General features: G+C 46.1%; 1 protein-coding gene across 1 annotated transcript in view; it reads left to right on the top strand.

Annotated features, from left to right (window-relative positions):
* The first annotated feature begins 509 nt into the window (after positions 1–509).
* Positions 510–13,446, top strand: part of GOT2 (glutamic-oxaloacetic transaminase 2) — a 26,270-nt gene continuing 13,333 nt past the window's right edge. Inside the window, exons 1-2 of the mRNA XM_023210090.2 lie at positions 510–723; positions 11,919–12,075. Coding sequence (XP_023065858.1) covers positions 635–723; positions 11,919–12,075 — 246 coding nt within the window. The 5' untranslated portion in view covers positions 510–634. The remainder of the gene's footprint in view (positions 724–11,918; positions 12,076–13,446) is intronic.

Raw genomic sequence — 13,446 nt, 5'->3', positions numbered from 1 at the left:
TTTTTTTTTTTTTTTTTTTTTTTTGAAACAGAGTCTTGCTCAGTTGCCGAGGCTGGAGTACAGTGGCGCGATCTTGGCTCACTGCAAGCTCCGCCTCCCGGGTTCCCGCCATTCTCCTGGCTCAGCCTCCCGAGTAGCTGGGACTACAGGCGCCCGCCGCCACGCCCGGCTAATTTTTGGCATTTTTAGTAGAGACGGGGTTTCACCGTGTTAGCCAGGATGGTCTCGATCTCCTGACCTCGTGATCCGCCCGCCTCGGCTTCCCAAAGTGCTGGGATTACAGGCGTGAGCCACCACGCCCGGCCCATTTTCTCATCTTTCAAACTGCCGTAACAGCAGCCACCTCTTTGGCCGGCCAGGACTGGCCCCGCTGGATTAAATGAATGAAGTGCAGCAAAGGCTGGGCTTAGGTAAACTGTGCAGTCATCCTCTTCCACGACCTCCGCGGAGCCCACGCCGCTCCGCCCGCCGGCCGCCAGGGGTCGCTGTGACGCGGCTTGGGCCCAGTACGCGGCCGCTCTGGCCCGGGAAAGTCGTTGTCCTTACCTTCCACAGGAGCTGGCTCCCGGTGTGTGTGTGTCCGCTCGCCCTCTGCTCCGTCCTGCGGCGGCCCACTGCCCTCCTACCGTCCACCATGGCCCTGCTGCACTCCGGCCGCGTCCTCTCCGGGATCGCCGCCGCCTTCCACCCGGGCCTCGCCGCCGCGGCCTCTGCCAGAGCCAGGTAAGCCAAGGGAAAAGGAGATGGAGCCAGGGCGATGGCCCTGCCCCGCTGAGCTGCGAGCACCCCAGGACATTCACTCCTCCCGGCCCCCAAACACACACTGTCACTCACACACACACACTTTTCTGCCACCCCCTCGGCTTTCCCTTAATGAGGACTGAGGATTGAGCGTCCGTGCCCCACAGTGACCCTCAGGATCCCTCATCCTTCTGGTCCCCGCACCGGGCCCTGCAGGAGGGCGTGCAACGCAATCCCTGGGGAAAGGAAGTGTGGCCCTCGGCGGCTCCCGGACTCCCATTCAAGTGGGAGGGGTGCGGAGAGTACTGGGGCAGCGGCGCCGGGGGACGCCCGTGCCCTTGATAGGGTGCCCTGGGGGCGGCGGGCGCACCTGTCCTGGCTCCCGGCCCGCCCGAGCCGGTGGGCCGGCGGCGGCTGGCTGCCGCGTGTGTGGCCTGGGCGGGAAGCGCACGAGAGGAAGGTTTCCGGGGCGCCGGCATTCGGTCCTCGCTTCCCTCCCGGCATCTGCGACCTTGGCGTGCGGCATCCCCGAGACCTTGCGACCCCCCGAGGTCCCTGTGACCCGGGTGCCCGTTTGGCCTTTGCTTGGGAAAGGGTCGAGGTGTAGTGTGCCTCCTTTATTTTTTCCTTATTGCCCCTAAGGAGGTCCGGTTGCAGGGAGGCCATCAATCTTCCTCTCCATCTCCCTGTGCTCTTTCATTTGGTAAATGTTTCGTAACTGCAGTTTCTCAGAGCCAGGCTCTGGACCAGATGCTAGCGATACAACTGTGAACAAGGCGAGGGAAAGACAATGACAAATTGTCATTGCTCAAAAAATGACAACGTAATTTCGTACTGTGGCGTGTTTAATAGTATGGAGGGAAATTTCAGAGCTTGAAACGAGCTCTAGTAATTCATTCCCAGTGGAGACCGAAGCCAGACGATTAATTCAACTCAAGAAGCCGATTTGGAGCACTCTCCTTAAGTGCTACCTTAATAAGGAACTGAATTTTAAAACCACCCCTAAGCAGGTATTAACTACAAGGAGCAAAGCGTAGCTTGGCTTTTCGTTTGAATGTATGCTGTATGTCTTTCAGTCGGCAGAACGATCTGTCCTTTCCAATGCCCCACAGCCTTGGCAGTACAGTTTTGCCCTGGCTTCGCACTTTCTTCTCTTCCTGACTTGGCTCCTTCCTGGCCCACTGTCAACGTGTGCTCTTTAAGTCTGCCTACCTAGTGGACCAGAGCCAGGAGGAGTTATTTATACAACAAATTTGGAAAACCAAAGTAGCGCTTAAAATTTCGGGCAAGAGAAAGTATGTTTCCCTATGGTAGTAATCTTAAAATAATACCTTGTTTTATGGATTTGGCTAGGTCGTCTGAAGCTCTAGTGCTTGGTGAAAATCCCTTGGGGTCAGGGTTAGTCATTCTTTCAGTTTGAGAGTCTGACTCTTGTTTCTTTTCTGTATTTTTCTCACTAGAATGTAAGTTCCATAAGAGCAGAGACTTCACCTACTTTATATTCACTGTTACATCTCAGCACTATTAACAGTTCCTGGCATGTCTCTCATATTGGATATTTTTATTTTAAGCCCAGATTTTTCACTTAATGCAACAGAAACAAATACAGTATGACATTTTAATGTTGTATCTTAGATCAAAATCTGAACATAGGCTGGTCCAAGTGTAATGGTGTTTACAACTAATTGATCATAACCAGTTACAGATTTTATTGTTCCTTCTCTTGACTAATCTTAAACACACAGGGGAACCACAGTGCTGCAAAATATGTAAAAAATAAATAAATTATCTCTCTTTTTTTTTTTTTTGAGACGGAGTCTCGCTCTGTTGCCCAGGCTGGAGGGCAGTGGCCGGATCTCAGCTCACTGCAAGCTCCGCCTCCTGGGTTTACACCATTCTCCTGCCTCAGCCTCCCAAGTAGCTGGGACTACAGGCGCCAGCCACCTCGCCTGGCTAGTATTTTGTATTTTTTAGTAGAGACGGGGAGAGACGGGGTTTCACAGTGTTAGCCAGGATGGTCTCGATCTCCTGACCTCGTGATCCGCCCGTCTCGGCCTCCCAAAGTGCTGGGATTACAGGCTTGGAGCCACCGCGCCCGGCCTCTTTTTTTTTTTTTAATACAGGGTCTCACTCTGTCGCCCAGGCTGGAGTGCAGTGGCACAATCATGGTTCACTGCAGCCTGACCTAGGCTCAAGTGATCCTCCTGCCTCAGCCTCCCAAGTAGCTGGGACTACAGGCACGCACCACCACACCCAGCCAATTTTTTATTTTTTGTAGAGACAGGGTCTCCGTATGTTGGTTTCAAACTCCTCCCACATCAGCCCTCCAAAGTGTTGGGATTATAGGCTGATCAACTCCACCTGACCAGAAAATAAATTCTTGAAATAGTTGAGCACCTTATGTTGAGGAATTACTCTTCAGATTTAAACAACGATACCTGATTAGGTGATAGAACCAGATGCCCTCTTTAGCATGAGGGTTAACTGTTCATGCAAGGAGATCAGACTTCACTCCTTTCACTGTGGAAGTGATCTTTACCTAACTCCGAGTGGCAAAAGTGGAAAATACTTAAACTGAACTCATCGACATTTCTATTTAAATGACTAATACAATAAAACCTTGTCAGTTGTTATTCTGAAGAACAGGATTTATCCAATGGCATACTTGGAACTCTTTGTAAATATGTGGAACTCTTTGTAAATTCAAGTGTATCATTTAGCTAAACACTGCGAATATAACTTTCTCTTGTTGACCTGTACTGTAAATGTATAGTGACATGATATCAGACATAGTTGTAGTGCAATGAAGAAAAAAAAAAGATGCTAATGTATTTTGATTTATAATGATTCGTTTTTAATTATTTAATTCTGATTGTTTACTTTTTGGTGAAATAACTGAGCAGGTCTTGTGAGACTTTAAAAATGCAGTGTGCAACTGTGGTACCATAACCATTGGTTAGAAGATCACAGACCAGGCGTGGTAGCTCACACCTGTAATTCTAGCACTTGGGAGGCTGAGGCAAGTGGATTGCTTGAGCTCAGGAGTTCTAGACCAGCTGGGTAACATGGCAAGACCCTGTCTCTATATAAAATACAAAAAATTAGCCGGGCATGGTGATGTGCACTTGGAATCCCAGCTACTTGGGAGGCTGAGGTGGGAGGATCACTTGAGCCTGATCGCTTGAGAGGCAAAGAGTTGCAGTGAGCCAGGCCCATCACGCCACTGCACTCCACCCTGAGCAACAAAGCAAGACTGTGTCTCAAGAAAAAAGAAAAAAAAAAAATCACAGCTGTGCTATTGTCTCTGCCATTTTTAGCTCTGTGATTGTGGGCAAGCTAACTAACTTCCCTTCTGATTTTAAAATAAGAAGATGTGAGGAAAAGCAGTTTAAAAACTAAAACTTTAAGTAGGCTTAAGCTCCAGGGAAATTGCAATGCGTTTCGATTGGAAAGGCTTACCTGAATACTTTGTACCTAACCTCTCTCGGATGACCAGTCAATATTGCTCAATGTTTGAGAATTTGTGCCTGTATCCAAAGTGTACTGATAGGAATCACTTTCTAGGTCACAGGTTATCAGATTAGTTTTGCCCCAGAACACTCTTCTCAATTCCTTTAAAAACATCAGACTTCTTACAACGTGTGTGTAGTCTTTACCATGTTAAGAAATGGAATAATGAAAGGCGTGGAGGAGCTGAACGCTGGTTACTAACGTGGGGCTAATCAAATTGAGTATTCCCTCTAGGCCAGGGGCCGTGGCCCACACCTGTAATCCCGGCACTTTGGGATGCTGAGGTGGCAGGATCACTTGAGCCCAAGAGTTGGAGACCAGCCTGGGCAATATGGCGCAACCCCATCTCTACAAAAAACTAGCCAGGCATGGTGGCACGCACCCTAGTCCCTGCTACTCACGGAGGATCACTTGAGCCCGGGAGGTAGAGGCTGCAGTGAGCCGTGGTCACCCCACTGCATTCTAGCCTGGGTGACAGAGTGAGACCCTGTCTCAAAAAAAAAAAAAAAAAAAGTCTTATCCCTCTAGGAGGGGAACAACAGACACTGGAGCCTACCTGAGGGTAGAGAATGGGAAGAGGGAGAGAATGAGAAAAAATAACTGTCAGGTACTATGCTTCTTAGCCAGATGATGAAATTATCTGTACACCAAACCCCCAGGACACGCACATGTACCTGTGAACCTGAAATAAAAGTTAAAAAAACCTCCCAGGCCTCTGCCCTTTAGATGCCAGTAGCATCTGCTTTCCCCTAGAGTTTCAACAAACAGAAATGTCTCCAGAAATTGTCAGTATTCCCTAGCTAGGCAACCCCTTCCTCTCTCTCTGGCTAAGAACCACTTTCCTTGTGATCTGGATTATAAAGCTTGTCTCAAGCTTCATATAACCATATGAAATATGTGGTTTTCATACCTGTGTACTTTAATCTGTATTTCATGTTCAATCTCAAAACTAGCTTCGTAATTGTAAAATGAACATAATTTATTACATTTTTTTAAAATTGAGTATCCCTGCTCCTGTATTTAGATTGTTTAAAAATTCAGTATTTTGAAATTGTGTTGAGAATTCTTTTTTTTTTTTGAGACGGAGTCTCGCTCTGTCGCCCAGGCTGGAGTGCAGTGGCCGGATCTCAGCTCACTGCAAGCTCCACCTCCCGGGTTCACGCCATTCTCCTGCCTCAGCCTCCCGAGTAGCTGGGACTACAGGCGCCGCCACCTCGCGCGGCTAGTTTTTTTTATTTTTTTAGTAGAGACGGGGTTTCACTGTGTTAGCCAGGATGATCCTGATCTCCTGACCTCGTGATCCACCCGTCTCGGCCTCCCAAAGTGCTGGGATTACAGGCTTGAGCCACCGCGCCCGGCCAAGAATTCTTAAGAGATATCCCAGAAGACTCAAGGCTATGGTTTCTGAGTTTCTATGTTTGACATTTTAAAGAACTTGAAAAGTAAGTGCTTTTCACACCATTTAACAAAAATGATGCCTTCTCTCCTTGTGGTAGGGAGCAGTGGGCAATGGCTTTATTATTGATTGAGGGCCTTGGAGGATACAGACCATTGTTTTTTCTTTTTCTTTTTTCTTTTTTTTTTTTTCTTCCTGACACAGAGTCTCTATGTAGCCCAGGCTGGTCTTAAACACTAGGCTCAAGTGACCCTCCCACCTCAGCATCCTGAGTAGCTGGGACTACAAGCAAGCGCCACTATGCCCAGCCAGACCATCTTTTGAAAAATGAAAACTGTTTTCCAGAAGTGTTCTCTTTTATAATCTAGTATGTCCTTGACATTCAGGGTATTCCTTTCACTCAGCAGTTAATGACAGTGATGTAGATAGACAGGTGGCTATATGTTTTCAGGGTCTGAATTGTGGATAAGTAATAATGGAAGCTTTCTTCAGGCCCAGTTCAGAAGTTGGTTTAAGGTATCTGCTTCTTACTATCACCTAGGTACTAGGTGTCTAGGTGCCAAGCAACCTAGAGCCACAACAACAAAATGAGAGGCAAGCTATTAAAAGAACTGGCACTAACACTCGTGAGGGGGAAGGGCGATAATGGTAGTGTCTCCTGATACTCTAGAAAAAACTATGCAGTAGTAATCGAAAAGCAGAAAAGGGCCGGCGCAATGGTTTATGCCTGTAATCCCAGCACTTTGGGAGGCTGAGGCAGGCAGATCACTTTAGATCAGGGGTTCAAGACCAGCCTGGCCAACATGGCAAAACCGCATCTCTACTAAAAATAAAAAAAAAATTAGCCGGTCGTGGTGGCAGGCACCTATAATCCCAGCTACTTGGGAGGCTGAGGCAGGAGAATCGCTTGAAGCCAGGAGGTGGAGGTTGCAGTGAGCCGAGATCACGCCACTACAGTTCAGCCTGGGCAACACAGTGAGACTCTGTCTCAAAAAAAAAGAAAAGCAGAGAAGGTTAGTTTGTCGGAGGGTTGTGGGTTATTGTTAAACTGATTAACATTATCTCCCCCCACAGCCATGTTTGATTAGCTTTGTATTTAAAGAGAAAGAAAAACAGAAAGGACCTGTATTTGGTCATAATCTTACAACTGTATATGCTCCTTGAATTCTCTACATACTGGCCTCGCCAGGCTCTGTACTAGGATACAGGATGGTTACAAATAAAAGTGGAGCGGTGATCATTTAGTAACGATGACTATTAGCGAACATCACGCACTCTGCCATCTAGGTTCTGAGTGTTTTTTTTCATCATTATACCAGCCCTGCGAGATAGGTAGTACTATGGCCCCATTTTACAGGTAAGGAAAGTTGAGGCTTAATTTACTTGCCAGTGCTCACACAGCTGGCAGATGACTGAGCTGCTATTTGAATCCATGCAGTTTGCCCAGTACTGAAATTACCCAAGGCAAACTATTAAAAGAACCATTAAAAGAAATAAGAGCCTGGGAAATCAAAAAAACTGGAAATAATCTGCCCTTAAATAACAGAGAATTGACTGTATACACTAATTAATTACAATGATTGAGACTGCAGCAGTCTTTAACTTGTCAAGAGAGCATGAATTAAACTCTGTACTGCCATCCAGTATGCCCCATGGAGGAGTGGGTGTATGAATGCTGACAAGTACATTAAGAGAACCTTTGTTGGGAAAGAAATGTTCATGAGGTAATTCACGAGTTTATCAGCATGGTGAACACGGAGAACTTCCATGGTACCATACTGAAACACGTGGCTGATTCACAGTGGATAAGTGATGGCTAGGAGAACTTGGGTGATTCTCCTGCAACAACCCCCAGCTCTTTCTCACCGTGAGCCTTTATTCTTAAGCCTCTGTTTGAAAAGCCCTTTTTCTCTTCTTTTCAGCCTTAGCACTCAGCTGCTAAGTCACGTCCTCAGGGAAGCCTTCCTAACCTTGTGCAGTACTTTACTTCCCTTCTCCAAGCTATTAGGTCCTCTGCTCAGGGCTCCCATAAATAATATCCCATAATAATGCCCTGGGTCGGTGTGTATCACTATCCATCATCTCCCTGCAGTGCCCAGCCTGCATTGCTTGTAGCTCCCTGCTGATCACCACAGTGGACTAAGGTGGTAAGGGATTGTGTTGTACTCTACTCTTCTTTACATTCCCAGCCCTTAGCATAGTGTTCTTAATGATTGCTTTGGAAGATCATAAAGCCTAGAAAAGTGTTCTGGCAAGGCAGAGAATCTCTACAATCTAAACTGATTGCACAGGAGGTGTTTTTTTGTTTTGTTTTGTTTCTTTCCTTAAACTTTTATATTGTAGGTGAAGTCATTAATCACTAAACCAAGGGAACTAGGTCATCAAGATTGGGCAAACTTTGTTGAAATGTTAACTTGTGTGCACCTGTAGTCCCAACTATTTGAAAGGCTGAGGTGGGAGGATGGCTTGAGTCTAGGAGGTCAAGGCTGCACTGCAGCCTGGGGGACGGAGTGAGACCCATCTCTTTGTTTGTTTGTTTATTGAAACTGAGTCTATCTCTATCACCCAGGCAGGAGTGCAGTGGTGCGTTCTCGGCTCACTGCAACCTCCGTCTCCTGGGTTCAAGTGATTCCCATGCCTCAGCCTCCCAAGTAGCTGGGATGACAGGTGCCTGCCACCTTGCCCAGCTAATTTTTGTATTTTTCATGGAGACGGAGTTTCACCACGTTGGTCAGGCTGGTCTCAAACTCCTGACCTCAGGTGATCTGCCTGCCTTGGCCTCCCAAAGTGCTGGGATTATAGGCGTGAGCCACTGCACCCAGCCGAGACCCATCTCTTTAAAAAAGAAAAACAAAAAAGTTAACTAAACTTCTTTTCAGATTCACTTACTATAAATCAAAACAAAATTCACATCCGGGTGCAGTGGCTTAAGCCTGTAATCCCAGCACTTTGGGAGGCCAAGGTGGGTGGATCACTTGAGGTCAGGAGTTCAAGACCAGCCTGGCCAACATGGTGAAACGCTGTCTCTACTAAAACTACAAAAATTAGCCGGGCATGGTGGCACACACCTGTAATCCCAGCTATGTGGGAGGCAGAGGCGGAAGAATCGTTTGAACCCAGAGACAGAGGTTGCAGTGAGCCGAGATCGCACCACTGCACTCCACCCTGGGTGACAGAGCAAGACTGTCTCAAAAATAAATAAAAATTAAAAAAAAAAAAACAGGCCGGGGGCAGCTCGTGCCTGTAATCTCAGCGCTTTGGGAGGCCGAGGTGGGTGGATCACAAGGTCAGGAGTTTGAGACCAGCCAGGCCAACATGGTGAAACCCCGTCTCTACTAAAAATGTGAAAATTAGGCTGGGTGCAGTGGCTCACGCTTGTAATCCCAGCACTTTGGGAGGCCAAGGTGGATGGATCACTAGGTCAGGAGATCGAGACCATCCTGGCTAACACGGTGAAACCTCATCTCTACTAAAAATACAAAAAGTTAGCTGGGCGTGGTGGCGGGTACCTATAGTCCCAGCTACTCGGGAAGCTGAGGCAGGAGAATGGCGTGAACCGGGGAGGCAGAGCTTGCAGTGAGCTGAGATCGTGCCATTGAACTCTAGCCTGGACGACAAGAACAAGACTCCATCTCAAAAAAATAAAAAATAAACAAAATTCACTTTCTAAGTTTTGTCCTCATATGCTTTTTCATATTTAAAACAAACTGATCCTTTAGGATGGTAGTTCTCCCTGGGAACATGTTAGTTCCATGTTAGTTATGTTAGCATGCAATGTGTTTCCATCATTGCTATTTTCAAATGAATCAGTAAGTATAACAAGCTGCTCAGTTTTTCTAATATAGTAAGTATTAGTAGTTATATCCCACATAAATAAAAGCTCTTTGGGGTTTTCAGTAAGTTTTAAGAGTATAACAGAATCTAAAGATCAAAAGTTTGAGAACTGCTGCTTTACACCAATACTACTATTTTTCCTTAAAAGCACACAGTTGTATTTATTTGTCACTATTGATCCTAGTGTGGTCTCAACACTCATTGCTTATATTGTAACAAAGTAGCTTCTATTTCCCAGAGAAAATTAAGAAGGGAGGGTGGTGATGTCAGTCCTACACAAGCACTCTAAGCAGACTGGCAAAACTTGTGAACACACGCAGTACAACTTCTACCGCCGCATATATCCCTTTTATACCTCCAAGTGGCAACAAGGAAAGATCTTTTTATTTTATTTTATTTTATTTTTTTTAATTTTTTTTTTTTTTAAGACGGAGCCTTGCTCTGTCGCCCAGGCTGGAGTGCAGTGGCTGGATCTCAGCTCACTGCAAGCTCCGCCTCCCAGATTTACGCCATTCTCCTGCCTCAGGCTATGGAGTAGCTGGGACTACAGGCGCCCGCCACCTCGCTCGGCTAGTTTTTTGTATTTTTTAGTAGAGACGGGGAGAGACGGGGTTTCACAGTGTTAGCCAGGATGGTCTCGATCTCCTGACCTCGTGATCCGCCCGTCTCGGCCTCCCAGAGTGCTGGGATTACAGGCTTGAGCCACCGCGCCCGGCCAGACTTTTTTATTTTAATGACTCAAAGCTATAGCCTCTTGAGCATGTAAAAATAAGCAAAGGTATATAAATTTTAAATTATACTTGGTAATCAATGTGTCTGTATCTTAGAAATTAGGTGTGCAATGAATAATAATCTGTTAATCAATTCATTGTAATATTAGACCAAAAGTGTAAGTTACCCTAAAGATCTTAGAAATTATCTTCAAGGCCAGGCTCAGTGGCTCATGCCTGTAATCCCAACACTTTGGAAGGCTGAGGCGGGCAAATCATATGTGGTCAGGAGTTCAAGACCAGCCTGGCCAACATGGTAAAACCCCATCTCTACTAAAAATACAAAAATTAGCAGGGTATAGTGGTGGGCGCCTGTAATCCCAGCTACTTGGGAGGCTGAGGCAGGAGACTCACTTGAACCCAGGAGGCAGAGTTTGCAGTGAGACAAAATCGCGCCACTATACTGCCTGGGTGGCAAAGTGAGATTCCATCCCCCCCCGACCTGGACAAAAAAAAAAAGAAAAGAAATTGTCATCAAGCTGGCATATAACAAAATACAATTACTGTTCTCCTGAAAGCCTATATCCCCAGTCCAATAAGAAAAACATCAGACAAATTCCAGTAGAGGGGCATCCTACAAGATACCTGACCCACATTCCAAAAATTGTCACAGCCAAGAGAAGCTTATGGAGACATGCAGCTAAGTGTAACGTGGTGTCCTAGATGGAATCGTGGAACAGAAATAGGTAAAAACTAAGGAAATCTAAATAATGTGTGGACTTAATAGTGCATGGGCCAGGTGCGGTGGCTCACGCCTGTAATCCCAGCACTTTGGGAGGCCAAGGCGAGTTGGGAGTTTGGGACCAGCCTGGCCAACATGGTGAAACCCCGTCTCTACTAAAAATACAAAAATTAGCTGGGTATGGTGGTGGTCACCTGTAATCCCAGCTACTCGGGAGGCTGAGGTGGGAGAATCACTTGAACGTGGGAGGCAGAGGTTGCAGTGAGCTGAGATCACGTCATTGCACTCCAGCCTGGGTGACAAAGAGGGAAACTTCATCTCAAAGATAATAATAATAATAATGTATCAGTATGGATTCATTAATTGTAACAAATGTGCCATACCAATGTAAAATGTTAATAGGGGAAACCTGGGGGTAAGGGTAGATGGGACTGTACTATCTGCTCAATTTTCTGTAAATCAATACTGTTTTGGCTCACGGAGGCTGAGGCATAATTGTTTGAACCCAGGAGGCAGAGACTGCAGTAAGCCAGGATCGCACCAGTACACTCCAGCCTGGGTGACAGAATGAGACTCTTTCTCAAAAAAAATAAATAAATAAAGTTTGTCAGAATAGCAATTCAATTTCATTTAACACAAATTTGTAGTTTTCATAATTTTAAACATATAAGAGTAATACGGCCAGGTGCAGTGGATCACCTGAGGTCTGGAGTTCGAAACCAGCCTGGCCAACATGGTGAAACCCCGTCTCCACTAAAAATACAAAAATTAGCTGGTGTGGTGGTGTGTGCCTGTAATCCCAGCTACTCGGGAGGCTGGAGCGGGAGAATCGCTTGAGCCCAAGAAGCAAACGCTGCAGTGAGCCAAGATAGCACCACTGCACTGCAGCCTGGGCAACAGAGCAAGAGTCTATCTCATAAATAAATAAGTAAAATGGATCCTGGATCTAGCTGATGGGATCGAGCTAATGTGTTTCTCATTTCAGCTCCTGGTGGACCCATGTGGAAATGGGACCTCCAGATCCCATTCTGGGAGTCACTGAAGCCTTTAAGAGGGACACCAATAGCAAAAAGATGAATCTGGGAGTCGGTGCCTACCGGGATGATAGTGGAAAGCCTTATGTGCTGCCTAGCGTCCGCAAGGTGAGCTTGCTGTTCATCTCCTTCTGAGTGGGATAAATAAACTGAAGAGAGCCCTGGAGAGTGGCAGGAATAGTGCTGGACCGGGAATCAGGAGCCCTGGGCTTTAGTTCTGGCACTAATGGCATGAATCACTCGGGTTTTCTGGGCTGTAGTCTCCTTGGCTGTAAAGGTGAGAGGTTGGAACCATCTGGTTTTTTTCCAAGATTGAACTTTCTATGGTTCTGTGATCATCTATAAAACAGACATTAAATATGCTTTAGAAATGCTTAGCTATGCCTAGTTTAATCCTGAAGGTGCACAAGAGGACCAAGACTTTAAGCACTGTCTCTTGGTGAGAGGAATAGCTCTTCGTGGAGTACTATTGTTATTTTCCCTTTCTCTAACTGTGATTACCTTAATCAAACCTTTGTACACAGGCGTGCTCCGTCCTTTCTTCCTGCAGAGCTATGGAATTTTTTTCACCTCTTTTGTTATATTTTTATTAGTAGCATCTTTATTCATTGACTAAATAATGTAACAAATCCCCTTAGACTAATTTTTTAAGTTATTCAGTAAGTATTTGCTACTGCAGCCTGCATCACAACCAAGCACTATTGTACATTCCCTCATTCACACTTCTCCTCAACACTGTGAGAGGTAGAAATAGTTCCTCCATTGAACAGAGGAGGAAACCGAGGCTCAGGAAAGCTAAATAGCTTGCCTAGGGTCACACAACTAGTAAGGGACAGCCAGGCCTCCAATGCCAAAGCACGAAGATGTGTGGCTATCACTGGTAACCCTTAGACTGGCATATAGCTTGAAATGCTTCTCCTTTATGTATTTAGTTTGATTTAATCATCTTATATCTATTTTAGGTGTTGCTCTTAAACCTTGGTCTTGTGCATTCCAAGCATCTCATTTTATGTTAAATTGTAACCAAGAGAGACCATACCCATCCACATAAAACTTAACTTAAACAATAAAACACAATTTTAAAAAGTAAGTATTTCTGTTCTTCAATATAAACTATCAAGCATTCTACCTACCCTTCTTCTCAGAGAGTAACTTCAAATTTTAAAAAAATGTTTGGCCGGGCGCGGTGGCTCAAGCCTGTAATCCCAGCACTTTGGGAGGCCGAGACGGGCGGATCACGAGGTCAGGAGATCGAGACCATCCTGGCTAACACGGTGAAACCCCGTCTCTACTAAAAATACAAAAACTAGCCGGGCGAGGTGGCGGGCGCCTGTAGTCCCAGCTACTCCGGAGGCTGAGGCAGGAGAATGGCGTAAACCCGGGAGGCGGAGCTGGCAGTGAGCTGAGATCCGGCCACTGTACTACAGTCCAGGCGACAGAGCGAGACTCTGCCTCAAAAAAAAAAAAAAAAAAAAAAAA

Source organism: Piliocolobus tephrosceles, chromosome 17 (genome assembly GCF_002776525.5).
Source record: "Piliocolobus tephrosceles isolate RC106 chromosome 17, ASM277652v3, whole genome shotgun sequence".
Taxonomy (NCBI): Eukaryota; Metazoa; Chordata; class Mammalia; order Primates; family Cercopithecidae; genus Piliocolobus; species Piliocolobus tephrosceles.
This window is presented reverse-complemented; position numbering and strand designations above follow the sequence as displayed.